General features: G+C 41.4%; 1 protein-coding gene across 1 annotated transcript in view; it reads left to right on the top strand.

Annotated features, from left to right (window-relative positions):
• FASN (fatty acid synthase) overlaps nt 1-26,756 on the top strand; it is a 41,614-nt gene that overhangs the window by 10,664 nt on the left and 4,194 nt on the right. Inside the window, exons 7-39 of the mRNA XM_058817474.1 lie at nt 181-296; nt 535-669; nt 3,042-3,501; nt 3,860-4,047; nt 4,876-5,065; nt 6,492-6,586; nt 6,986-7,120; nt 7,406-7,609; nt 9,113-9,228; nt 9,669-9,844; nt 10,189-10,380; nt 10,662-10,742; nt 10,841-11,026; nt 11,330-11,509; nt 11,738-11,941; nt 13,164-13,474; nt 13,623-14,012; nt 15,750-15,914; nt 16,116-16,234; nt 16,339-16,493; nt 16,829-17,032; nt 18,025-18,175; nt 18,690-18,868; nt 19,408-19,527; nt 19,668-19,790; nt 20,597-20,820; nt 21,137-21,338; nt 22,386-22,537; nt 23,042-23,133; nt 23,278-23,429; nt 23,729-23,971; nt 25,483-25,671; nt 26,211-26,438. Of these exons, the coding sequence (XP_058673457.1) occupies nt 181-296; nt 535-669; nt 3,042-3,501; nt 3,860-4,047; nt 4,876-5,065; nt 6,492-6,586; nt 6,986-7,120; nt 7,406-7,609; nt 9,113-9,228; nt 9,669-9,844; nt 10,189-10,380; nt 10,662-10,742; nt 10,841-11,026; nt 11,330-11,509; nt 11,738-11,941; nt 13,164-13,474; nt 13,623-14,012; nt 15,750-15,914; nt 16,116-16,234; nt 16,339-16,493; nt 16,829-17,032; nt 18,025-18,175; nt 18,690-18,868; nt 19,408-19,527; nt 19,668-19,790; nt 20,597-20,820; nt 21,137-21,338; nt 22,386-22,537; nt 23,042-23,133; nt 23,278-23,429; nt 23,729-23,971; nt 25,483-25,671; nt 26,211-26,438 (6,057 nt within the window). The remainder of the gene's footprint in view (nt 1-180; nt 297-534; nt 670-3,041; nt 3,502-3,859; nt 4,048-4,875; nt 5,066-6,491; nt 6,587-6,985; nt 7,121-7,405; nt 7,610-9,112; nt 9,229-9,668; nt 9,845-10,188; nt 10,381-10,661; nt 10,743-10,840; nt 11,027-11,329; nt 11,510-11,737; nt 11,942-13,163; nt 13,475-13,622; nt 14,013-15,749; nt 15,915-16,115; nt 16,235-16,338; nt 16,494-16,828; nt 17,033-18,024; nt 18,176-18,689; nt 18,869-19,407; nt 19,528-19,667; nt 19,791-20,596; nt 20,821-21,136; nt 21,339-22,385; nt 22,538-23,041; nt 23,134-23,277; nt 23,430-23,728; nt 23,972-25,482; nt 25,672-26,210; nt 26,439-26,756) is intronic.

Raw genomic sequence — 26,756 nt, 5'->3', positions numbered from 1 at the left:
CCTGGTTTCTCTGCTCTTCTTACAAAGAGCCTGAGAGTTTGGTGCTAAGAACATGGTGAAAAGGTCTTTAGTTTGGTTTTTGGGGAGAGACCTGGCAGCCTAAAGTAAATGAAAGGATGCTAAAATCAGAACAGGAAGTACCTGATAGTAGAGTGGAATTGATGGCAATTTTGATCCTAGGTGTGACATTCCCATCTGGACAGATGCAGGAGAAGTTGATCAGATCTTTGTACAGCGAAAGTGGTGTCAAACCTGAAGAAGTGGAGTATATTGAAGCTCATGGGACAGGCACCAAGGTCAGCATGGTCCCTTAGGGACTGAGTGTTTTCTTCCCTTGCATTTCTTGCCACACTTTCCATTAAATTATTCTTTGTTTTCCCAAAGTAAAATCCTTTTGCCTTCTACCAATTAGTAGAGTATATTCTGCTTCACAACTTTTGGACTTTGCCCAAACACCATAATCTTTCAGATTTCTCTTTTGGGGTGTGTTTTGGAAGTGCTGGCTAATAGCCATTCTGATTCTCTTCATACTAGGTTGGAGATCCACAGGAAGTAAGCAGCATTACAAGTATATTCTGTGACTGTGAGCGGGAGCCACTGTTGATCGGATCAACCAAGTCAAATATGGGTCATCCAGAGCCTGCCTCAGGGCTTGCTGCATTAGCTAAGGTAACAGGAGACTTGAGAAGGAAAATTCGGGATGGTGGGTAACACCAGTGTGTGGGGTTTTGTTTGGTTGGTTTAGGGAAAATCTGCATTGATTTAGGGTGTTCACTGATAATTATAAGAACTCAGAGGTTTCTCATTAACTACTTGCCTCACATGTGAATACTTTTAAAAGCTCATGTGGCTGTCCTGCAAACCACCAGATGCTTAAGTGGCCCTCTGCTGTGTTCACACACTTCAGTTCCCGCTTCCTACTGAATTCTGTAGGAGCGTAGCTCTGCTCAGAATGAAGGCTTTGGGATCCTTTTGTTAATCCTTGTTGTTTGCTTTGTTAGTCCTTACACTGGACCTTCCAACAGAGCTCTGCTGCAAGTTGTTTGGGTTTGAGGCACATACATGTAGAGAGATTTAGATGTTTGGAGTAGATGACAGTGACCAAAGATGAGAGGCAATGTGGGCTTTCAGTGCCAAAAGAGCAGCTGATCTTCTGGCTTTCTGTCAGGGATGTGCCATCTCTTCCTCTTCTCTCTTAGGATGGCAGGAAGCCAGGTGAGTTCTCTGGGATGAGGCTACCAGCATGAATAACTGTCTGTCTGTCTTCGCAACCAGCTTGCTAACTACCGCTGTAGGCAGACAGTCATCTATTGGCTCTGCTGCTAAACTGCTTAGCAGAGAGCTAGCTAATGTTCATACTTGTTTGTAAGCCTATTACTATAGAACCTTGCAAACCAAAGTCACATATACTGCCACTGCTAGAATTTTAGACTCTTCGAAGTGGTTGCTTGTGACCCAAATACAACTCACTGTGTAGTAGCCTCACCTGCATGGCAATAGCAGTGTCCATCTCTCTGTAGAGAAAAGTTTAGGGTTTTTAGAGCCTTTATCTCTGACTGACACATTCCTCATAGAAAGAATGATAGCCTACTCATAAAATAAGCTTCTCAATCCATACTGTGTTGTATGTAACAGTTTGTTTAGTGTAGTTCTGTGATCTGTCAGGACAGGATCATAACTTTGAGGTACTGTTGCCCCCCACCTCTACACCAAAACCAGTGTTTCTTAGACAGTAACTGTCTCAGTATGTCTTCAGTTTGTATAAGTGTTTTCTTCTGGAATTCCATAAAATGCTGCTATGTGAGGTATCAGGAAATTTGATCTTGAAAGTATCAGGTTTCAGACTTGAAGATAATCCAATAATTATATGGATAGGTAGGAATGAAACTAAGGCTTGCTGAGGCCTCTTCAGTCAAATTCTGATGAGGAAGGGAAAACTCACCTGCATCTTTGAATTACTCAGCCTGTCTAATCACTTGCCTTGCAGCCAAGACAAAGCTTTTTGGTGGCACTGGTTGTATGCTCACAATACTGTGCTCTCAAACCTAGGTAGAAACCATGGCAAACCTGAAGTACAATATATATCAGTGTAAACCAGCAGCACATTCAAAGTCCATAGTATTGTAGGTGTAGGACAGTGTGCATGAAAATCCTTACAGCTTTAAACATGTTGACTGTGAGTTGAAGTTGTATATTTATACTGGTTGTTCTCCCAGGTAAGCTGCCATGTCTGATAGTCAACTTGAAAGAGCAGTTCCCAAGACAGTATGTCTCTCTGGCCATTCTGGGGTGATGAAGGAACTGTCAGACATACCGAGCACACTGTGTTTGCAGCTGACCTTGTTGCCTGCAATTTTACTGGGCTTGTTCTGCAGATGAATGTGGGCTTGGTGTCATGAGCTGTATGTAGAGAGAAGCTACTGAGAGAAGGGAGCTCTTGCTTTTTTTTGGCACAGATATTTTGGTCCTCACACTGTTTCAGTACTTTCCTTTGGCTCTGCCAGTTCTGCCCAGTCTGCTGTTTCTGCTTTTTTGAATCAAGAAGACAAAAAAAATGGGTGTAAAGCATCAAGCAGACTTCTTTACCAGTGCTTCAGCTTGATTCTTTTGCAGCAAAGCAAGAAATAGTTTGTTGCAATAAGGAAGAGGATTTGTGAATGCATGTGACTGGGAAGGGATGGAGTGGAATGTGATAAAGGATAGGATCTGAAAGGGAAAAAAGATGATGTGATAGTCTTAGTACCTAGGCTGTTTTTCCAGTAAGACTGCATGGCTTGCCAGTTAGAAAGAGACTGGAAGCTAAACTTTATGCTACTACGCTCAACTTCCCTGCTGACTTCCTGCATGGTCTGAAAATTTGCCTAGGTGATGCAGTTGCTACCTCAGTAACATCAATAATGCTATTCTCTGAAATGTCCCCTTATCCAAACATAGAGAACTGTTTCAGAATATGCTACATGGTCATTTGTAGTAAAAAAGTAACAAAAGAATGTGTGTCATGAGACAAGGTGGAGCACAGTGCATTCTGTTTTTTCTTTCAGGTCATTCTCTCTCTGGAACATGGGCTGTGGACTCCAAATCTTCATTTCAATACCCCAAATCCAGATATTCCTGCCTTACAAGATGGCTCCCTGGAGGTAGTTTGTAAACCAACACCAGTGAAAGGTGGCCTTATCGGTATCAACTCTTTTGGTTTTGGGGGTGCTAATGCTCATGTCATTCTGAGGCCAAATAAGAACAAATGCCCACCTCTGGAGACTGGTAACATGCCAAGGCTGGTTCAGATTTCTGGCAGAACCCAGGAAGCTGTGGAAACACTAATTCAAGAGAGCAGAAAACATGGAGAATGCAGCCCATTTGTAAGCCTGCTCAGCGACATCTCTGCAGTTCCTGTGTCCTCCATGCCCTTCAGGGGCTACACACTGGTTGGCACTGAAAGTGACATAAAAGAGGTTCAGCAAGTTCAAGCATCTGGTAGACCACTCTGGTACATATGCTCAGGTAGGTGTGCAGCATTGAATCCAGGCTTTTCTATTCCTCTTTAGATCTGGGACTTGAGCAATTGTATTCTGTGCTCTAATGTTATTTTACAGTGTAGCATGAGGAAATATTTTGCAACTCTGTGACATGTTTAGCAGTCCTGTGTTTTCTGTATTTTATCAAAACCTTCCAACTTAACTGTCTTCTGATTATAGTGAAACCCAGCAAATAACAACCAGTGCCCAGTTTAAAGAATGTAAGAAATGTACAATGCTTTGCTCTTAGTTAGAATTCTTTAACTGCCAGAGGAAAGTGTGTTGTGTCTGCTCCTGTTCCAGAGTATTACTAAAAGCTCACTTTCTCCTTGCCTATCCTGCAGGCATGGGAACACAGTGGAAAGGCATGGGCCTGAGCCTTATGAAGCTGGATCTGTTTCGCCAGTCTATATTGCGTTCAGATCAGGCTTTGAAGAACACAGGCCTTAAGGTCTCTGAGCTGCTGCTGCAAGCAAATGAGAGCACTTTTGATGACACTGTTCATGCATTTGTTGGACTAGCTGCTATTCAGGCAAGACTCAGTGGGCTAGGGGAGGGGGGTAGTGGACTCAATCTACATAAGCACCTTCTGCTAATGTGTCTGTTTGGCTGGTAACACTTTATATCAATTTATGGAAGCTTGTTTTGTGTAATCAGCAAGTGGCAGCTGTTGGAAATAGCTGAGAGGAAGGAGTGCATTGTGCCCTTGGCAGTTTCAGACTTTGCCACTTCGAAGTACATAACAAATTTTTTGGTATAGATAGTCTTGGCTTCACTGCTTTTTTCTTACAAGATGTTTGGACTAATAGTGGCCTGAACTGATTTGCATGTGTATCCGTGTGTATATGTGACACAGTTTCTTCCATTAAGAGCTTTAGGAATGTCTTTAAGTTTTAGGCAAATGTTTGTGCCAAGGAGCAAGGTTCCATTTAATGTCTTCTAAAATTTGTTCTGAAATGAACTAAGTCAAGCTGAATGAAGCATCTTCATGATTCTGAGTGTCAATGTGGTATTCATGGTTTCTTAATAAACTAGAGGCCAAGCTTTTAAAGTGATCTGGAAAGCTGGTCTTAGCCTCTTACTTTGTACAGATACATTCTTGGCAGCCTTTTATCATTGGAAATACTTTTTCAGTGGAAAATTACATTGTGAAGAGGCCCAGACAATAGTGGAGTTGCATGATGATTCTTGGGATTGCTTTGAAAGGAGGATGGAGCTGTAGTTGTGGGGAAGAGCAAAAGCAGTGAGGCCAAGAATGTCTGAACCAAAAAGTTTATTATGTACTTGCTACGTGTGTGTACCTTTGAGGCCTGACACCTTCTTACTCTGGCATGGAATCTAATTTTACTTCTGCTTGCAGATTGCTCAGATTGATATGCTGAAGGCTGCAGGTCTGCATCCCGATGGGATTGTGGGCCACTCAGTGGGAGAACTAGCTTGCGGCTATGCAGACAACTCCTTAAGTCATGAAGAAGCCATTCTTGCTGCTTATTGGCGGGGACGATGCGTTAAAGAGGCCAAATTGCCATCTGGAGGAATGGCTGCTGTTGGTAGGTACACCCTTACCAAAAGAGTGATACAGGAATGTGCATCTGATCTCTATTGTATGTCATTGGGATAAAACTGGTCTCTGAAACTATCATGTCTGTAAAATCTTGGCCACTGTATCCTCCTCTTTGTTTTCTTCTGATGTAGAACAGGCTCTTAAGTATTTAAGTGGATAAAATGGTAGTGATCTCTGTCCTGGAATACATCAGGATTTTGGTAACCATCCAAAATTTAAGTGGAAATGGAGAGATTTATTGCCAAGTGACCAATGAAAGGCTTCATAAATAATACCTTGAAACAAGGTAAAAATGTAAAGCATTGAATTTTTTTGCTCTCTATAGATTTGTATCATACACACACAGATGTGTGTGTGTATGTATGTTGGGAGTTTTTTGTAATTTTTTTTCCAAAGGAGACTTGTGATTGTCTGCAGGAGTAATGAGATCTGAAAACAGTAAGCCACTGTGATGTAGCGGGCAGCTGGCTAGTGGAATTTACTATGGCCTAATAGCACTTGGGAATAAGCTTTCTCCTGAACAAGCTTTACTTTGTGTCTGTGTAAGTCATATCGTTTTGCCTACTGTCAGGTAAAATTTTGGACCCAGCAGTTTTGCTTTGTAGTGCAACTTTATAGTGACTTACATGCTTAAAAGTAAAATAATTATTGGTAGCACTGTTGTTCTTCTGTTTCTTATTGGATGCAGGGTCAATTAAAACCTGAAAACACTTTGGAGAAAAGTTGTTGCAGGTATAATGCTGTCTGTTGGATTAGAACACTTGCTATAATCTCAGATTTCTTAATTTAGGTAATGCTCCAAAGGACTACCTACCTAAATAAGCTTTTTTCCCCCCTTGAGATTAAATAAATTACACTCTTATCATATAATTTGGAAGTCTACATATAGTATGTTTTTGGTAATCTAGTGTTGAGTTCAAGTTCTTCCTGTGACTTGTATCTGTGTAATGTTATGACCAGATGCTTCATATTTAATCTGACATGCTACTAGAGTTACTGATTTGTATGGCTGTTTTCTGTCTCTCAGCAATCCAAGCTAGAGCAGGGGAGAGAACACATGGGCTTGGCTCCTAGAAACTAATGGCAACATGAGACTAAACAACCACTTCAGCAGCTTCTTTGAAAGTGTGGGGGTTACCCCCACCTCATTCATTAATGGGATGGTGCAAAGATTGGGCCTTGTGTTCGTCTTAACTGTGAAAAATGTTATGGTAAAGCTCTAGGGTAAATATTCTTAGCTTTTGCAGAATTGCTTTGGAGGGGAGAGGGAGGTACCCATCAGTCTCTTGCGAGTATTTCCCAATTTTGCAAAGTGCTGAATTGAGCAGAGTGACTGTGCACTTAATATTTCCTCCTCTTATGAGGCTCATAACTAGAAACCCTTTTGTTTTCCTGTGGCCTTCCTTCTGCAGGTCTGACATGGGAGGAGTGTAAACAACGCTGTCCTCCAAATGTGGTACCAGCCTGTCACAACTCTGAGGACACTGTCACTGTTTCGGGGCCTCTGGTGAGCATGAAACTGACACAGTGTGTACCGGGATTGTGAGTAGGACCTGCAAAGTTCAAGTTTGAAGAAAGCATGAAGCTTACTTAGAGTGCAGCTGCTTGAAAAGGGGAGCTGATTGAAGTGGTGGAGTGGACATAATACATTGTATAAACTTACACACTCAAATAGTCTGTGAGAGGAAGTGATATTGGTGCCTCAGTAAGCTAGTAATAAAATCTCTTCTATCCATGGGCATAGAGGATGATAAATTATAAGACTGAGAAGGGCAATAACTTCATCACTGCTGTGGCTCCCCTTAAATGGTAACTGATGAAGGGTATGGAGGGACTACACTGGCATGTACAAATACCTAGTATTTTGTGAGCTTCTCTCTTAGTTCACTTATGTTTTTGTTCTTAGGACTCTGTGAATGAGTTTGTAGCCAAACTGAAGAAAGAGGGTGTGTTTGCAAAGGAGGTGCGCAGTGCTGGCGTCGCCTTTCACTCCCATTACATGGCATCTATTGCCCCAGCACTGTTCAATGCTCTGAAAAAGGTAATATTGCCAAACCATGACTTGCATGGCTTATGCTCTGACCCCTGGGTTGCCTATAGGTCATGTTGAGCTTGAGGGGACTCCTTTTTTCAGAAGGAAGAGAAAATCTCTTGAAGAGCATGTAGACCTCTGTGAGATCTGATATTTGAAATCACTTGGCCTGGAGCAGGAGGATGTCCTGAGCAATCAACCTGCAAAAAGGAGGAGCTGCTTGCTTTTGCTGATCCTGTTGTTCCCTATGACTTGTAACTCTTTCTCCTGTCCTTCTTTCTTGACTGTTTGTAGGTCATTCCACACCCTAAACCTCGCTCAGCACGATGGATCAGTACATCTATCCCTGAATCTCAGTGGCAAGGTGATCTGGCTAGGAATTCCTCTGCAGAGTACCATGTGAACAACCTCGTGAATCCAGTGCTGTTCCATGAAGGTCTGAAGCATGTTCCAGAGAATGCCGTTGTTGTAGAGATTGCTCCACATGCTCTTTTACAGGTATCCTATTTGATCGTCATGCTGTTACAAGGAGTTTGAAGGTCTGATGACCCTCAAACTGGGGAAGACTGCAGCTTTTGTTTTTCCCCCCCTAGTTCTGAGAGTACTTGCTTCCTTCAGTACTTCTGAGCTTTTCCCAGTTTTAATGTTTAGATTTTTGTTTGTTTCTTCATGATTTTTTAGGGGGTGGTGTATGTTAATATTAAAAATAAAAAAATAAAAAAAAATCCCTAACACACTACCACTTCCTTACCCAGAAATTCACATTACTGCTGCTATTTGTTCCTATGTGCTTCAGATAACTGATAGCCAGCTTTCTGAACTGCATATAATGAGTAAGGAAGGCATTTCATTGTTTGGATCTAATGGAGAGTGTGTACAAAATTTATGGTGGCATGAGACATGCAAAGAATTAACAGACCTTCTCTATGAAAAAAATCTTTTACCATCTGTACTCTGAATTTGGGTTGAGGTTTTGTCTTAAGAGGTGGTGGATAACAGTGGTGTTTTCCCCTCTTCTCCTAGACCAAGTAGACTGAAACCACAGAAGCTTACTTTCTTCTTAAACTCCTTTCTCTAATGAGATCAGATCATTATTCTTTTCTCCCCACCCTATCAAAATCGATTCTCATGGAATTAGCTCCATAGTAGAGAGTGCAGAACATGAGGTGCATTGGGAAACACTTGCTCCTCAGGATCAGTGGTGTGGTCTTGTCTGTGTCTCTTAAGTCTCAAGGACTGGTCTTTTTTATTTGGTCAGTGGCACGCAAGAGGAGAAGTCTTAGGAAGAATAATAATTACTCATGATCAAGATTAATAGTTACACAGTGCTTCTTAGTTTCAGCCCAGTGTATTTTTACTATGTCATGTTAGTCTTATGCTTTGAAAGTGATTTGAAGGGAGAATCAGGAGTACTGTTTTTAAATTGGGCATATATTTTTTCAATAGAGACTTTAGGCCTCATGTTGAAATCATTGAACAATTTTGGACTCTAATGCAAGTGACTAAGACTTCATTGTCTGTGTTTGAAAGTATCCTGATTTTCTCATGTAAAGACCATGGGATCAAATTGAAGAGAAGATAAAAATTGGGTCAGGTGTTCAAGGCTGAGTTTTTTGGTCTAATAGCTTATGCTTGAAAGATGCTCTAGGATACTTCAGACCATAAGTTGCTGCTCCTGGCAAGGGAGTGTTTGCAAGTGGGAGGCATGAGACGGTGACTTAGCAGTTTTTCAAGTGCAGGTTGTGGTTTTACCTCACAGTCTACTTGGGAGTGTTTTGGCAGAATTACATTAATATTGTGTAGGTTCTGCTTTATTAGATGTGCAACAGCTAGGGTTGCTGGAAGGGTACTCTTCCCTGTTAAAGTGGTGTTTGTGCCAGCAGCTAGCACTGAACTCTTGGCACTGATGCATAAGTGGTTTGGACACTATAGACAAAAATTCAGAGACAAAGTAGTAAAGTAATGCCTTCCACCAGTGATTTATGGATTCTGCTTGACCAGGCTATCTTGAAGAGAACTTTGAAACCAACTTGCACCATTCTGCCTTTGATGAAGAAAGATCACCAAAACAATTTGGAGTTCTTCCTAACACAGATTGGCAAGATTCATTTAACTGGGTAAGGAGACATGGGGAGGAGGGTAAGTGGGATAACAGAAGGGAATTCAGGTCTCTTCTCTAATATGCATGTCTTCATATGGAATCAAACACTCCTTCAAGAAACCTTGAAATAAATGGGATGTGCATTTGTGCTTTACATACTTAGCATGCTCACTTGTGAAGTGTTCCTGTGGGTTAGAGACTGCTTGGTCAGGGAAGGTGCCTTCTAAAGAGAAGTCCCATTTTAAAGGCCTAGGAACCTGGCACTAGCTTCTGGAAATAAATTTTGCATCTTATAGACTGTTAATTATAAATTTGGCTGCAGTAAATGTTCATGGTACATCTGACATGGAGTTTGAGACCAATTACTGCCTGACCTCTTAAGTATTATAACCAATTTTTTCCTTACTTTTTCTTCCCATCCCTTCTCCCATGTCTTGATTATTTTTGTCTTTTTAGGATAAATGTTCTTGGAAATAACTTGTTCCCGTCTATGGAATACCCTGTCCCTGTGGGAACACCCCTTATTTCTCCATGCATCAAATGGGACCACAGTCAGGACTGGGATGTTCCGACAGCTGAAGACTTTCCAGCAGGTTCCAAAGGCTCTGCATCTGCTTCAGTCTACAATATTGGTGTGTTGCTCATTTGGGGTCTATTATTTGTTTTTCACTTTCCTGCTTTACCTGTGTATTTCCTTTCGTAATAGTAAGAATAGAATACTCAAAACAGCATCCTGGAAGCCATCCTCTGAAGCTTAAATGTTTGGTTTGGATTGACAAAAACCTGTATCTGTTTCTGAAATGGGATGAGAGAAGATGAACAAACCAGGAACCTCTGTTGCTTTAGACTAAGAGTAATTCTAAGGGCTTCATATTGTCAGGCAGGATAGTTGGGGAAACTAGAGCCTCTTGTGGATATTGAGGGGGAAAACCTCTTTGTTAGTGTTTTTATTATTTTTCTTTTTGTTGTTTGACAGATGTGAGTCCTGACTCTCCTGACCACTACTTGATTGGTCACTGCATTGATGGCAGAGTTTTGTACCCTGCAACTGGGTACCTGGTGCTGGCTTGGCGAACACTGGCGCGGTCTCTTGGTGTGGCTATGGACGAAGTGGCTGTTACGTTCGAAGATGTCACAATTCATCAGGCAACTATCATTCCCAAAAAGGGTGAGTGAGGAGTGCTGGTATAACTGCACAACTATGTAGTGAAGATGGAGGGAGTGGAAGGAAAGGAATGCATGGGAAAAGTGAGGAGGAATGCAGGAGAGAGACTAAAGAGGAGTGCAGCATGACTGAGCAAAGGAATGGGTTCACATAGTCAAGCAGTATGCATTATGGTCGTCTTATTACCTGTTGTGAGTAGTAAGTTTAGCGATAGTGAAGGAAAAAGTTCTGCTTGAGAATGGTAGAGATAAATGACCTCCTGTCTTCCTCAATGTTTCTTGCAGGATCAGTACAGCTGGAAGTAAGACTTATGCCTGCTTCCCGCTGCTTTGAGGTATCAGGAAATGGGAATCTGGCTGTCAGTGGTAAGTGAAGGAAATATAAGTGTATATGTACAATCTTAGTAAATCCATTATTTATAAATAATGGTAATGATCATTATTCTTGTTACTGTGCCCTTCAGGGAAGATTTCGCTCCTGGAAGACACTGCTCAGAACAATTTCCGTAACCAGACAGATGGCCTTCGGACTCAAGCAGACAGGAGCTCAAAGCATGGGCTCTTGAAAGATGACATTTATCAAGAGCTGCATCTGCGTGGATATAATTATGGACCAACTTTCCAGGGTGTTCTAGAATGCAACAGTGAGGGTAAATTTCCTTTCAAAAGAAGCACAGTGAACCCTGGGTATCATAATGATGACTATTTGATCTTTTAATACCATTTGTATTATAACAGTTCACCTGACTGTGCCTTGTGAGGTAATTATACTTTGTGTGATAGGAGAGAACAACAAAGAGCATTGAGAAAGCTGTTCTTTCCAGTGTAGAACTGTGTGGTGGAATTTACAGGGGAAGCTGGGTACATACACCAAACTTGGCATTTAATAAGCAGTGACATTCTAGCATCTGATGAATGATGAAATAGTGAGGCTTTCTCTTCCTCTTCTGCAGCAACTGCAGGAAAAGTTCTGTGGAATGGGAACTGGGTGACCTTCCTTGACACTCTGCTGCATATGCTGATCTTACCTGAGACTGGCCGCAGTCTGCGCTTACCCACGAGGATTCGCTCAGTCTGTATTGATCCAGTGCTGCATCGTGAGCAGGTGTGCCAATACCAGGACAATGTAGAAGGTAATGTCTCTCATGCTTGAACTTCTGCTGGTTGCTTTGACTACTGGGTGAATGTGTGAATTCTGAAGTAGTAGGATGAATTTTGATGGGAGGGTCCTCTTAGTCTCCAAGCTTTTCTGCAACTCTGTAACCTCTCTATGAAAGAGTCCCACATAGCACTGTTCATCAAATCACCCTGAACAAAATATGTTTTTGTTTCCCAACTTACATTTCTTTCCTGACTTTCAGCTTTGGAAGTTGTTGTGGACCGCTGTCTTGATAGCCTTAAAGCAGGAGGCGTTCAGATCAATGGTCTTCATGCTTCTGTGGCACCACGGCGACAGCAGGAACAGATACCTCCCACCCTGGAAAAATTCTGCTTTGTGCCCTACACTGAGAGTAGCTGTTTGTCTTCCAGTGCCCATCTTCATGCCTATCTGGAGCAATGCAAAGGTAGAGTGGGATTGCTTTCTTGTCATACTAGGAGAGTCTTCTAGCCTGAGAGAAGCTGAATACTCCTTCAGAACATCCAAGATATTAAATATTGGTCTCTGTAGAAGACTTCAGCAAGGGTTCTCTGTATGATTGCTGGAAGCTAAAAGCTAGTTCTGCTTGAGCTCTCTAGAATGTGAGAAAGAGTAAAAGCCATGAAGAGGGACATCTTTCCTTCTATAACAGTCAGATGTGGTGTTAGATGGCACAACCCCTTCTGCAAGCAGAGAGACACAAATAGTCTTTAAGGAGAAATCCAACCTAGTTGCTTTAGACACTGACAGGAGAGCTTACTTAAGTGAGTTTTTAACCTTGGTTTGTTTTTCCTTGTGAACTGCTACAATAGGCACTTTGACTGCAGACACATATCCAGACAGGGAAAATGATGTAGTGAGGCACACATCAAAGGAATTGTTTACCACAAGAATAGAATAGGAGCAGTTCAGTCTGTTGTGAAACTGGTAGCTAAATATATTGTTTTTTGATGGGGAGACATCCACTAAACTAATCACCTTAAGTGCCTTTTCATCAAAGAGAAAAATGTTTCTTTTTAAAAAAATTTTTACTCTAGTGATGAATTTTGCTTCATCTTGAGAGAATAATTTTTTGCATTCTGTATTGGTAGAGTGTCTTCATGCTTATCCTTAGATTTGACAATAAATTCTAAAGATTTCCTTTTTTTTTTTTTTTTTTCTCCTTAGTTTTCCCCTGCAGCATCCAAATACTGTCCCCAGAGCATATTTTTTCTAGGCTGTGGTGGGAATATTTTATTTTTTGTAATCCAGTTCCTGACCCTCAGTCAGGATTAACTATTTCCCATCAGTTTATAAAGCAAAAGGGCATTTTAGTATATTTGTATCTTCAGAAACTTAAAATTTTCCACCACAGCTCCCTAAATCAATCAAAAGTTTTCTGTTAGTTGCCCTCTTTAGTCAGTCTTACCACAGGTAATTGTGGGGGTGTAGTTTGTTTGACTACAAAGCCTACTTATTTGGGGCAACTACTGCACAATACATAATTATGTGAATGTAAGAGGCTGCACGGTATCTGTGTGTCTGGGCTAATGATATAGGATGCTGTAATATGTGGTGCTGATCAGCTGGTGTAGCAAATGGAGGCAAGGAGGAAAAGAATTCTTGGAAAATCTTGCCTCTTTCTTTCATTTCTCCCTTCTATTCCATAGGTCTGATCCAGAAGTTACAGTCTAAGGTGGCAGTGCATGGGGTCAAATTAGTCATCCCTGGAGTAGAAAATGCAGTGGCTGCTACGGGGTCCTCGTCCACACAAAAGGGCCTTCAGCATATCCTCGCTGAGATCTGCCGTCTGGAACTGAATGGAAACCTCCATTCTGAGCTGCAACAAGTTGTGATTCGAGAGAAAATGCACTTCCGAAATGACCCTCTTCTCAGTGGATTGCTGGATTCTGCAGAGTTGAGGACTTGCCTGGATGTGGCATTGGAGAACATGATCAGTCATAGGATGAAGATAATAGAGGTTAGTTGGAAGCCTGGGATGGGACTGTAGCTAGTGTTTCTAGGCCCTCCAGTAACCTGATTACATACTGCTGTTGTTCTGGTTATAATTCTGGATATCAGTCATGTTTTGATTTGGTTTCTGCTTTTCCTTCCCCTTTTTCTCACAGGCTAATGCAGGAAGTGGACAACTGTTCTCTCGTGTGAAAAGTATTCTGAATGCTCAGCCCCTGTTGCAGCTGGACTACATTGCCACTGACTGCATCCTGGAAAACCTTTCAGCTATTGAAACAGAGCTACAAGATGCTGGTGTTGTCTCTAGCCGGTGGGATCCATCTAGCCCTCCCTCTGGAAATCTGACCAATGCTGACCTGGTGGTATACAACTGTTCAACAAGTGTTTTAGTGAATACCACTGAAATACTCTCTAATTTGGCAGCTGCTGTGAAAGAAGGAGGGTTTGTTTTGCTACATACTCTTCTTAAGGGAGAAACCCTTGGAGAAATTGTCAGTTTCCTTACAAGCCCAGATCTGCAGCAGAAACACAGCTTCCTAAGTGAGGTAAGCCTCTTGGAAGGACAGATACTTTCACCATGGATAGTCTGAGTCCGCTGCTTGTAGATGCCCTGATGGTAAATGTATAGTAGGCATTGCTTGCATGCCTTTCCATTGAGGACTTCTACAGAAATATCTAATGAACACTTCTTAAGAAGAGAGGACTTGCAAATTACTACATATTAGGTTGAGAGAGTAAACTGTAGGTTCAATCAGGAAAGCCTTTCTTAATGCACTGAAAATTATTAATTATCTTTTGTACATCTGTCTAATCTGTATGAAAACACTGGCCAGGACAATTCCTTTATTGTTAAAATCATGTTGCTGGGTGGGGTACAGCTCTACCACTGTAGAATCCTGAAATGCTTCAGTATGAGACTATCTCTCTTACTTTTGATACTACTGCTTAGAGTGCAATTTTACAAGCTAGTAATTTCTTCTAATGTTAAGGTCCTCCCAGAAGGAAGGCTTTTCTCTTGTATTTTTCTTTTCTTCCTTTACTCTTCCCTATGTTATCTGATCCCATAATGAGATACAGTATAATAAGCCCTGAGAAGCTGGAGGAGGGAGGGAAGAGTGTCAGCATTGTATCTTCCAACCAGTATAACATACAGATAAACTAATGCCAAAGCTGGTGCAAGAGGAGGAGAGTGAAAGGCAAGGGTAAGGGTGGAAACTGGGGCATCATCTTCTCTTGACATCTGTTAGACCCAGCAGTAATGGAAAAATGCACCTCTACTGAACTTACCTATTTTTCCTGATTTGAGGGGATGCAGCCTCTCAGCTCTCTTCTTTTAGAAAAAGAAGAGAATAGTGCTTCCAAGAGTTTGGGTTTTGTTTATAATTCTGGGGTGGGGTTGTTGGATTTTGAATTTTGCAATTACATGGATTCTAGCCCTTCCTGAATACATTTTTTCAAGGGGATTTGAAAAGAAAGGTTAAGTTCTTTTCTCTGAATCTTTCCCGGTGAACAGGAGGATAAAGAGAAGGCACTGAGATGCTACTGGCACCAATAACAAAAACCAGAAATTTGTCATTAGTATCAGTAGCCTGGTATTAGCAAATCCCTGGGAGAAGATATCTGTCCCTTGAATGTTCCTTCTCTGAAGGAAATTATACAAGCCAGGCAAGAGTGTGCAGGACTTACATAGTTCTCAAAGTTTTCTAGATACAGACACTGTCCTTGGACCTTGATATAAGGGATCACACTGTAAAAACCTTCTGCTGGTTTGTGCCTGGCATAGGAAAAGCAAATGGATGCTTTTCTGAGAGACTGCATTCATCTTTATTTCATTCAGATAGTAGTCCTCAAGTGTTTCTGGATATGCCATACATGCATTTTTTACGTTCTTTTATTTTCCTGAAATGCCATTTCAGTGTAACTTAGACATATGGGTGCTTCTCCCCATCTCTGTGCAAACAGGGCTTATGTGACATAGAGTCATAGACACATTCAAATACACTGTGGAATTTGGTGGTATGGTTACACCTCAGGTTTTTGTTTTTTGCACATCTGCTAGTGTGCTAAGACTGGTTGCCTAACTTGGACTTTGAGGTATTTGTACTCCTACTTTTGGAAGATCCTTTAGGGAAGAAGGAGTAGTCTAGATGTGGATAACACATTGTTATGTTAATCAAACCTGTATTTGTACTGTGACAATACAGAGCAAGTTTTCAAGAAAAAGCAAGAAAAATTGACTTTTGATTTTGCTGTTAATTTTGTTGCTTTGCCTGATTTGACAGGCACAGTGGGAGGACTTATTCAGCAAAGCTTCATTGAATCTTGTTGCCATGAAGAAGTCATTCTTTGGCTCAGTTATTTTCCTGTGTCGTCGGCAAGCTCCTGTCAAAACACCTGTTTTTCTGCCAGTAGATGAGACGAACTTTAAGTGGGTTGAATCCTTAAAGGTGAGAATTCTTGTGTCCTAGGTATCTGAATTTCCAAATCATTATACTTTCTGAATGAGATATTTAGTAGTGTTCAAAGAAGAATGTGTGTGTGTGTGTTCAGTTACTTTTACTAAAATAGAAGTTACTAATCTCTGCCAAGGATATGAGGGCTATTTTATTTGCAGTTCCTGGTAAAACAGTTTGGGGTTTGTCCTGTAGGAGATCTTGGCTGACCCATCAGAGAAGCCTGTGTGGTTGACTGCCACCAGTTGTGCGAACTCAGGAATTTTGGGAATGGTGAACTGCCTTCGCCTTGAAGCAGAAGGCCACCGAATCAGGTACGAGAGCATGCCTTTGAGTCACATTTGGGAGATGAGATATTTGTGTTAGCTTCTTCTCAGACCTATAGCAAAACAAACAAAATGACAACTCTTGTCTTCAGGTGTGTGTTCATTTCCAACTTGAACCCTTCATCTGCTGTCCCACCTACAAGTCTTTCCTCTCTGGAGATGCAGAAGATTGTTCAGAAGGACCTGGTGATGAATGTGTATCGTGATGGAAAGTGGGGCTCCTTCAGGCATCTTACATTGCAGCAAGGTACAGTCTTTGAGAGCTGAGGATCACTTGCAAGGCCTTGAATCTGAATGAACTTTGAATAGAAAATGAGTAGCTATTGTTCCTACGGTTACCTTTTATTATTATTTTTAATTAACAATTTATAATTCTTCTGTTTCAGCTCAAAGTGAACAGTAGAACATTGTGGTGCCAGAAGGGATAGGCTATTTAGGGTATCAGTAGTATTGCAAAGCAAGAAATGGCTCTCAGGATAGCAAATGGAGAAGGAGGTAGAAATTGCACAAGGAATTTACTCGTTTTGGAAAGCACGTACCTTTGTTAATATGTCTAAGTTCTTACTGTTCCTTCTTCTGCAGCACAACCTCAGGAGCTGACAGAATATGCCTATGTGAATGTGCTAACTCGTGGAGATCTCTCATCTCTTCGCTGGATTGTCTCCCCACTTCGACACTTCCACACAACTGATCCCAATGTTTTACTCTGCAAAGTCTATTACGCATCTCTCAACTTCCGGGACATTATGCTGGCCACGGGGAAGCTTTCTCCAGATGCTATCCCTGGTGAGTTAAAGTTACACTAAAAGGATATGTATTGTGGTTCTAGAATTAATCTCTTGATTGTTAGTTATGCACTGGCTAGATTGTATGCCAGAAAGCATGCTTTTGAGAAGGAAGTACAACTCTGCTGCAGGGCTGTACACCAAAAAGTTCCCAAGTTCTACATCCAGTTACAGTTCCATTTTTTTCCAATTAACAAACTATGCTCTGAGAAGTGTTGCTTGCCACATTGCACAGATACCAAGTGTGAGATAAAATATGTTGATAGAGGTTCCAGAGATGGGCATGGTAAATACCAAGGTGAGAATGTCGAAGTTGCCTTTTGCCATGCTGATGGACACGCTTGAATTTCAGGGAGGAAAAATGCACGATGCCTGTTTACGAAATGGAGGTAGTACTAACTTCATAGCGAGTTAAGAATTAATGTAATGTGTATGAAATGGTTTTAAAATATGTATTTAAAAGAGAGGGGATGGAGCATGTTAAAATTTAGTGATTTGAGTAGGGCTGGGTTTCCTTCATGACTGAACCACTTGGCATAATGAAAGTTGCCTCTGTGCATGGCAAAAGGTTGGAAATAGATGATCTTTAAGGTCTGTTCCAACACAAGCCATTCTATGATTCTATGACTGACATAAGTGTCTGCCTAAAACATGAATTATCAAAAATTCATATTTTGCGGTGATCATCTTTATAGTTTATATACAATTCTTTTTCTGAGGGACAGAATTGCCTCTGAAACAAGGTGTTTTCATTACATTTCTCAGATGAAAACTGGAAACTAATGCAATGTCATCAAGGATAAGTGCTCATGATTTAATGAGACCAAGTCCTTCTCCACTACTCTTGCAGTGAGCCATTAACTATGACAATTTATGACCTGTGTACAGAAGAGACAAATCTCAGAGGTTTAGACTTTCAGGGTCTGCTGCTGTAGAATAGGAATTTTAGAAGATAATTGTCTTTTTTTGTAAAGGGTGTTAATGTTCTTTCAGGTAACTGGGCTTTGCAGCAGTGCATGCTGGGCATGGAGTTCTCAGGACGAGACACGGCTGGAAGAAGAGTAATGGGATTGCTGCCGGCAAAGGGGCTGGCCACAGTGGTAGACTGTGAAAAAAGGTTTCTATGGGAGGTGCCTGAAAACTGGTAGGTCAGCTTCTGTTTTCTGGTTAAGATTTGCCTTCCTGCCTGAGGCTGATGACAGCTCTGACACCTGAGTGCTCCACAATGGCTAGATTCATCTCTGGCAAATGTTAACAGGGTTAGAGTGTGCCAAGAAACTGTAGAATTTTGCATTAGATTCACTGCAGGAGTTCAGCAGCACTAGTTTTTGTACAGTGGCTTACACAAGGTTCTCATCTTTTTTTGGGCTCTTAGCTTCACATGTTTCAGGATACTCTGGGATATCGGTGTTTGTTATGTTACTGGTTAGTTAGTGAAATATTTTTGCAGAATAATGAAACCTGTCTGTGTTTGGCAGCTGTGGTAGTCTGCTGTATGATTGACGCTTTCTTATCTATATTTTCTATCTATCTTATCTTAACACTTTCTTATCTATCTCAGTAGTGGAATCTTTCTGTTGGAGAAAGGCAGATTTCATCAGGAGAATCTAGTAGTCTTTCCCAAGGCTAAAGATACCTCCTTCCACTTTGCTCTTTAGGACTCTAGAAGAAGCAGCTTCAGTGCCTGTGGTTTATGCCACTGCTTATTATGCTTTGGTGGTTCGAGGTGGTATGAAGAAGGGTGAGAGTGTCCTGATTCACTCTGGCTCAGGAGGTGTGGGCCAAGCAGCCATTGCCATTGCCCTGAGCATGGGCTGCCGTGTCTTTACTACTGTAGGTGAGTACTGAGGGCCCAAAGTCATGGGGAGAGAGAGATTATAGCTAATAGAGGAAGCATGTGTGTGTACACATATAGAAATATGTATACCTATTTAGGTATATACTTATTCCCCTCCCAATGTGATCTGCTGTAGCTTTGATCTAGTTTCCAGGCTGAGAACTGGTTACATAGTAAATACAGCTACTGACTCTGTGCTTGAAAATTACACAGCACAGTCAAATTTATCTGTCTCTGTACATTATATAATCAAAAGCCTGGAAGAAGAGCATGGCTTCCTCATTTTACATTTAGTAACATGGATCAAATGCCTGTCAATTGAAAGGCTCTCATCTGTTTCTGGTCCTTGCTCTATCTCATAAATGAGCAGTAGCAACCAGACAGCCTTTGTTCTAGAGTCTGACATCTTGAGAGACTGAAAGCTTGGAGATGGCTTCTTAGATTTACAGTCCTTGGGGGAAAGATGTGCAGTGGAAAATGGGCTGTTTCATCATAAAAATGAAATTAGTGACGTCTTTCAACCTGTCTTCTACTTCCAGGTTCCGCTGAGAAACGTAAGTATCTCCAAGCAAGATTTCCACAGCTAGATGCTAATAGCTTTTCCAGCTCCAGAGATACTGCCTTTGAGCAACATATACTTCGAGTTACCAATGGAAAAGGTGAAGTTCAATAAATATTTTTCCTTTTTTTGTCAGCTAAACCACATTATCATTTGTGCGTTCTAAAGACAATATGAGTCACTAGAAGACAGGGTTAGGCTCTCAGCAGAGTTAAGTAGGTGCTTCTCATTTCATTGCAGGTGTCAACCTCGTGTTAAATTCCTTGGCAGAAGAGAAGCTGCAAGCCAGTTTGCGTTGTCTTGCTCGACATGGCCGCTTCTTGGAAATAGGCAAATTTGATCTATCTAACAACAGTCAGCTTGGTAAGATGGGGCATTGGAAAGCACCTCTCATTAGGTTTTAGCTCCTGCCCAGCACCCCATGTGCCCTTTTCTGCAGGACAGCTCTCCAGCCTCCTCAAAATTTATACTTACGTCTGGTGCTAGTAGGGCTCAGGTGCACAACTGACATTTGTTAAATTTTGTATCACTTATGATTGCTTGGTGTTCCAGTCTATCCAGACCCCTCTGCAAGGCCTCTTGTCCCTCAAGGCAGTCAACAGCATCTACCAGTTTTGAAGGCACAGGGCAAGATAACCCTGATTTCTCTTCTATGGGAAAAAATTTTTGAATTTTGTAAGGTGATGTGTCAATGAAAAATTACAGCAATGTTCTCCTATTGTAGAATGATTGCATATAGCGTTGACAGCCTGCTTCCGTATTCTAATTAAATTTCAAAAATCCTGTCATATTGTAAAACCTTGCTATGAGGAAGAGTCTCCTGTGGAGGTAGACATGATGTATGCAGAATTATAGCTCTCCTGGGACTCTAACTCAGCTGTCACTAGACAAAAACTGTTCTTCTTAATATCAGACTGACCATGATATAGCTTGTCCTCTCAACACACAATTTTTTGGAGTTGCATTTCTGTGAAACTGGTCTGCTTGTAAGAGAACAACATAATGTTATGAATTGGAGAATATCTGCAAGAATGAATTTGGAAAATGTAGAATTCAAGCATCTGACTGCTTTACTCCTGTAACTTGCCCAGAAATGTTTCTGAAGCAGAGGGTAGGCTCCATTTTGAGATGTCAGCAGCATCAGATCATAACTAAGTTGCTTTTTCTAGGAATGTCTCTCTTCCTCAAAAATGTGGCATTTCATGGGATCCTACTAGATTCAATATTTGATGAGGGAAACCAAGAGTGGGAAGTAGTATCAGAGCTGTTGACGAAAGGCATAAGAGATGGTGTAGTAAAGCCCCTGAGGAGTTCAGTCTTCAACAAAGAAGAGGTAGAAGCTGCCTTCAGATTCATGGCACAAGGAAAACATATTGGCAAAGTTATCATCAAGGTAATGCAATAATGATTTTGATTCTCTGATACCTCTGGCCATCCTCTGGTGACTGTTGGGTATTTTGATCCATTTTGAGTTGAATGTCTACGAGTAGGGCAGCACAGGGTCAGTTTTTACTGCTGACACTGTCACAATTGTAACTGTCAAGTCTGGCACTTATTCTACGAGGTCCATTCCTATTGACTGAAGTAGCATAGCATGAAAAGATAAGAAATGCATTATGTATCTGATTATCTAATTGTAACTACCTTCTTTTTTGCGTGTGTGTGTGTTGTTTCTGGTTCTTGGTTGGTTTTTTTTTTTGTGGGGAAAGGTCCAAGAAGAGGAAAAGGAGTATCCTTTAAGAAAGTCTGAACCAGTTAAAATCTCTGCAATCTCCCGAACCTCCTGTCCACCTACGAAGTCCTACATCATCACAGGGGGCCTGGGAGGATTTGGGCTGGAGTTGGCACAGTGGCTAGTTGAGAGAGGAGCACAGAAAATTATACTGACATCTCGTTCTGGCATACGAACTGGTAAGCAAAAATTGTAAGGGAGCAGGGAATATGACTGCCTTTCAACAGACCTCAGTTTGTAGTTTCTCTCCATTTTAAGGGTCCTGTTGGTGACTAATCATGTCTTGATCTCTTCTCTTTCCTGTATTATCTCATTTCAAGCTGTTGTCTCCTTTATTGTAAAGGAGGAACAATCTTTTCACTTGACCTTTTATTCCAATTACTACTTTCCCCCTTTTATGCTTCCTATTTCTATCAACCCATTTTCTCTCTTATACAGCGTTTTTTCTGTAGCCTTTCTTTTATCTTTATGCCCTCTGCAAAGTCTGGCTTCCTCACTGACTTGTCCACTGGCTGTAGTATGTTAGATCACATGCCACAAGGAAGGCCCTAAAAACTCCTTGTTAAAGATACTTTGTTCCTCATGTGTGGATGCTCACTCTTGCTCCTTAGATAGCTCATCTGTAAAGATGAACCTGATTATCTGATAGCATCCATAAACATTTTTACTCAGATTTAAGGCATTAGTTTGATTACAGTGGCAGCATTGAGATTTATCAGTGATAGTCTTCAGTATTTCCTCATACAAATTCACTCATAACTCAAATCCTCTCTGTCTCTACAGGTTTCTTCTTTCTTTTGGCAAGTTCACAATCACACCACTTGTGTGTACAAACCCATTGATCAAGTACAACTTTTCAATTTCTGGTTGTGCTACTGTAATCTGTTGCTTTGCTCTAATCTAACCAATTTTCCCTATCTCAGTACCCAAATTTTTGTTAATTTCTCTTCACAGTCGTTTGTTTTTTTCCTTCCTTCCTCCCACCACCACCCCAGCCCTTAGGTTCTCCCAGTGCTGTTTTCCACTTTATCTATGTAGAATTTCTGAAATTCAGATGATTTCTAGCTGCTGTTGAAATTTTGTACAATTTTTATCTCATAGCTGAATCAGGAATTATTTAGCTATTCAGTCCCTATCTAGTCAGAGAAGCATAAAGGAGCAGCTTAACCAAAGCCTTACATTTGGGATTCTTCATGCAAGGCACTGTCCACCTTTATTTCTTCTAGGTTATCAGGCTAAACGTGTTCAAGAGTGGAAGGCACTGGGAATCAAAGTGCTGGTATCTACCAGTGATATTGGAACACTAGAAGGAACACAGCAATTAATAGAAGAGGCTTTGAAGCTTGGACCAGTTGGAGGCATCTTTAATTTGGCTGTGGTAAGTGACAAAAATGCTCAGGACTTGTAAGAAGCAACATCCATTCATGTGACTTTTTAACTAAAGGCAGTCAGGCTTCATACAATTTTAGTTAAGTTCTCTGCGTTTCAAAGGACACTATACTTTGGTCCTACCTGGTGACTAAAGGCTTATGGGTCTGTTCCCTTGACCTGAGAAGCAACAGTATTTGGCCAGTGAGTTCAGTTCTGTGATGAGACAAATGTTGTCCTAGCCTCTTGTGGACAAGAAAAATCCCACATAGAGCTTGCCAGAATTTTTGCAGTGTCAGTACAGAAAAAATACTGAAAAAAGCAGACTTGGCAAAAGGCATGTTGTCATATTTTGGGATATTCCAGATATGTCTGTACTGTGAATTTACAAAAGTACATTGTGTAGCGATATCCTCTCATATCTCAAGCCATGTGGCATATTTAAACAGAGAAACTAGATATACTGAAACTACACTTTTTTTTTTTTAATCCCTCTTCCCACCCCCCCCCATAGGTCCTTAGAGATGGCATGATTGAAAATCAGACCCCAGAATTATTCTGCGAGGTCAACAAGCCAAAGTATTCAGGCACCCTTCATTTGGATTGGTAAGTGTCTGTAGAAGGGACAAATAATAACGGTTTTTAAAGTCAAGGAACTGATCAAGCTTAGTTGTTTTAGTCTTGCACTAGCCTTTGACAGTAATACATAAGCAGGTTTTTCTGATGAGGTTTCTCCTGCTCTGTTCCAAGGGTGACTCGTAAGAAGTGTCCAGACCTGGACTATTTTGTTGTATTCTCCTCTGTAAGCTGTGGAAGAGGAAATGCTGGGCAAAGTAATTATGGCTTTGCCAATTCTACCATGGAGCGTATCTGTGAGCAGCGGCATCATGATGGACTCCCAGGTAAGATGACTTTACTCATTGCGCAGTATATACTATCTTGCCAAACATCCAGATGAGGACCAGCTCACCAGAAACCTATGCACTTATCTGGAGTTATAAAGTCTTTTGAAGGCTGTTTTCTGCTCCTAGATGTTATGCTGAGTCATTCATGTGTGAATGAATACTCACCATTTAACAGTACAAAGGAAATGCAGGCCTTAGCATAGCTCATTATTAAGTTCCTTTTTTATTAACTCACTCCTGTTCCTGCCATCTGCTTTAGTTAGCTGCTTAGTGTGTTCTTCTAATTTCTTCTCCAGGCCTGGCAATCCAGTGGGGAGCCATTGGTGATGTGGGTATCTTGATGAAGACAATGGGAAACAAAGACATTGTGGTGGGGGGAACAATTCCCCAACAAATGAGCTCATGCCTGGAGGTGCTTGATGTTTTCCTGAATCAACCTCATCCTGTCATGTCCAGTTTTGTCCTAGCAGAGAAGGTCTCAGCGAAAGCTGAAGGAGGTAGTCAGCGAGATCTTGTAGAAGCTGTTGCTCACATCCTGGGTAAGTGCTGTCACTCAAGTACTACTGGATGGTGCCTACTCTCTCATTACCTTTGGAAAGCAGTGGTGCTGCTGTAGGTCCTCTTCTCAGCATCTCTTCCTGGTCCCCTGTGTTGTAGCAATGTTGCTGTTGTGAGACTGTTGGCTTTTTTTTTTTTCCCCTTTACACTGCTCCTTCTCTTAAATAAGGACTGTTTCTTTTATGGGTTTTCCTCTGTTAATGTGTTTACATAGATACGCATATATACTCCAGAGTCTTGGGTTTTATTTAGAGTGAGCTGGTACCTTTCTCCAAATGGAGAATCAACAGGGAACAGTCCCCAAGAGCAAAATTCTGGGACAGCATGTAAGACAGTAAATACATAACTAACTTCCTGAGTACTGTTCCAGCTTTCAAATATTCACCTTGATATGTCCCCATGCCACAAAAAATAGCTTTTCTCTACTTATTGCTTGACTGGTATTTTATTCACTTACCAACTCTGTCATCCCATGTGAACATCTAGTAACCATAGCTTAACTATGCATTACAAGTGCCATGTCCTTCTGTCTGTCTTGAATCTGCTTTCTTTTACCATTGTGTCTCTTATTTTTGTGTTGATACTGAATAGTTGCTGTCAGCTCTGTCTATTATGTCCCTCTTCAGTTGTCTCTATTGCAGGCAGAACTGTCTAGTGACCTTTTGTTTTCTACCAAAAAAGGTACTGATAAATAAAAGACAGTCTCCTGAGTATTACTTAAGGAGTTGTATGCAACTCACTGACACTGAGAAATCTGATTTCTCAGGGCAGATGTGGCTTTTAGAAGCCATAGGAAAGGGTCTGGGAAACCACACTGCTATGGGGTTACTTTGGAAGAGGAGAGTATGAAAACAACAAAGGAGGAGCTAGTAATGAAGCCTAATGTGGGAAGGGTAGCAACATGGGGCTGTACAAAGTGGAGGAAGGGACAAAGCGCTGAAGATGCAGGTGTTATTATGAGAGGCCTTCTGCAGGTAAGGAAGGAGTGAGAGATTGAACAGTCAGAAAAATGAAGGAGAAAAGGGAAATGAAGCCTAAATGTATCACCACCTCCTCCAGCGTTGTAGACATCAAGTGTTGCAGCCAACCATCACTGACACTGATAACTTCAATCTCGGTGTAGCAGAGTGTTAGGTCTAGGACTGCAGTTTTCAATTAGAGCCTCCAGTGTGTGGAATCTGTCTAGCTGACTGACTGATCTGTATTTGGTCTAGAGCTGATGTGAAAATATTCACAGCTATTTAGTTGGGAGTGAGGTATCCCCTGTCATAAATCTGTGCACATTAATATGTACTCTAAATACTAGATCCCATATGACAAGGTGGGGGTTATAGAATAGGTGGTTTATGAAAGTACTAGATGATCCTGAAAGGTAAACTGCAGCTCTACAGCTGAAGTTTATTGAGAGATAGAAGAGAGTGGAGAAGGCTGCTAGAGAGACCAAGAGCTGAAAAGAAATTGGCATTATGCTAGTATGCTCTTTTGTTCTCAGGGGTCCGTGATGTGAGTAGTCTGAATGCTGAGAGTTCCTTGGCTGACTTGGGCTTGGATTCTTTGATGGGTGTGGAGGTGCGCCAGACACTGGAGAGAGACTATGACATCGTTATGACCATGAGAGAAATTCGTCTCCTTACAATCAACAAGCTGCGTGAACTTTCTTCGAAGTCCAAGACAGCAAAGGGTAAAGTGTCTGAATTAAGGTTGCTACCAGTCACCTGAATCCAAATAATTAAGCTTCCAATCTGTTGCTTTCATCTCTAGTGACATAAACATCTATCAGATCATGAAATAAGGTTATAATTGAATAGTTTTTAAGTGACAGACATGTCACAGAAGTGTTTTGACCACTAGGACAGGCCCATCATTTCTGGGAGCAGGGTGTACAAGCAAGGCAAGTGTGCAATCTGCTTTCTTGCATGGCTAGCAGCTGCATGCATGAGTACTCTCATGTAGCTATGTGTGGGATGCAATTTGAGACCTTTTACTTGTCTTGGGAATAAACAATGTAATGTCACACTCACAGGAAGCTAAAATCATATGCAGTTGCTCCAGAGCAGCTGACAGTAGGAAGATTTCTGCTTCTATGACCTGATGATGTAGTGAGGCAGCAGGCTAATCTAGGGCAGCCCTAGCCCTGAAGTTTTCCTTTAGGAGTATGGCTACATGACCAAAACTGACCCTGAAGCTAATTGGGTTTGTCTGGTGTGCTTTCCTTCAAAGAGCTGAAGTCATCCCCGCTGATGAAGGCAGGCCCAGGCGAACCTCCAAAACTAGATTTGAACAACTTACTGGTGAACCCAGAAGCACCAACAATCACTCGTCTAAATGATGTTCAGAGCATGGAGCGCCCTCTTTTCCTCGTTCACCCCATTGAAGGATCCATTGCAGTTTTCCACACTCTGGCCTCCAGACTTCACATGCCCTGCTATGGGCTCCAGTGCACAAAAGGTATCTCAGGTCTTCAGCATCTTGAATTTGCAAACATAACATTCTGAACTGTAGCTGCTTTTAGAGAGGGCTTTGTTTCTAGACAATTAAACTTGGAGGAACAAGTATCAGGCCTATTAGTCTGCAGAGGGTCATGTCAAACATCCCTGGTATCAAGAAGAATAATGGATGAAATTGAAGAGTTTACATATACAAAAGTCAAAGCATCCTGTTCAACCTGTCCTTGGAAGGCAGCAATATTACTAGTCCTAAATGCAAGTTGTTAACAATAATTTAGTAATTTACCTGCAAAATAACCTGAATGTTTCCAACAGGATT

Source organism: Ammospiza caudacuta, chromosome 19 (genome assembly GCF_027887145.1).
Source record: "Ammospiza caudacuta isolate bAmmCau1 chromosome 19, bAmmCau1.pri, whole genome shotgun sequence".
NCBI lineage: Eukaryota > Metazoa > Chordata > Aves > Passeriformes > Passerellidae > Ammospiza > Ammospiza caudacuta.
This window is presented reverse-complemented; position numbering and strand designations above follow the sequence as displayed.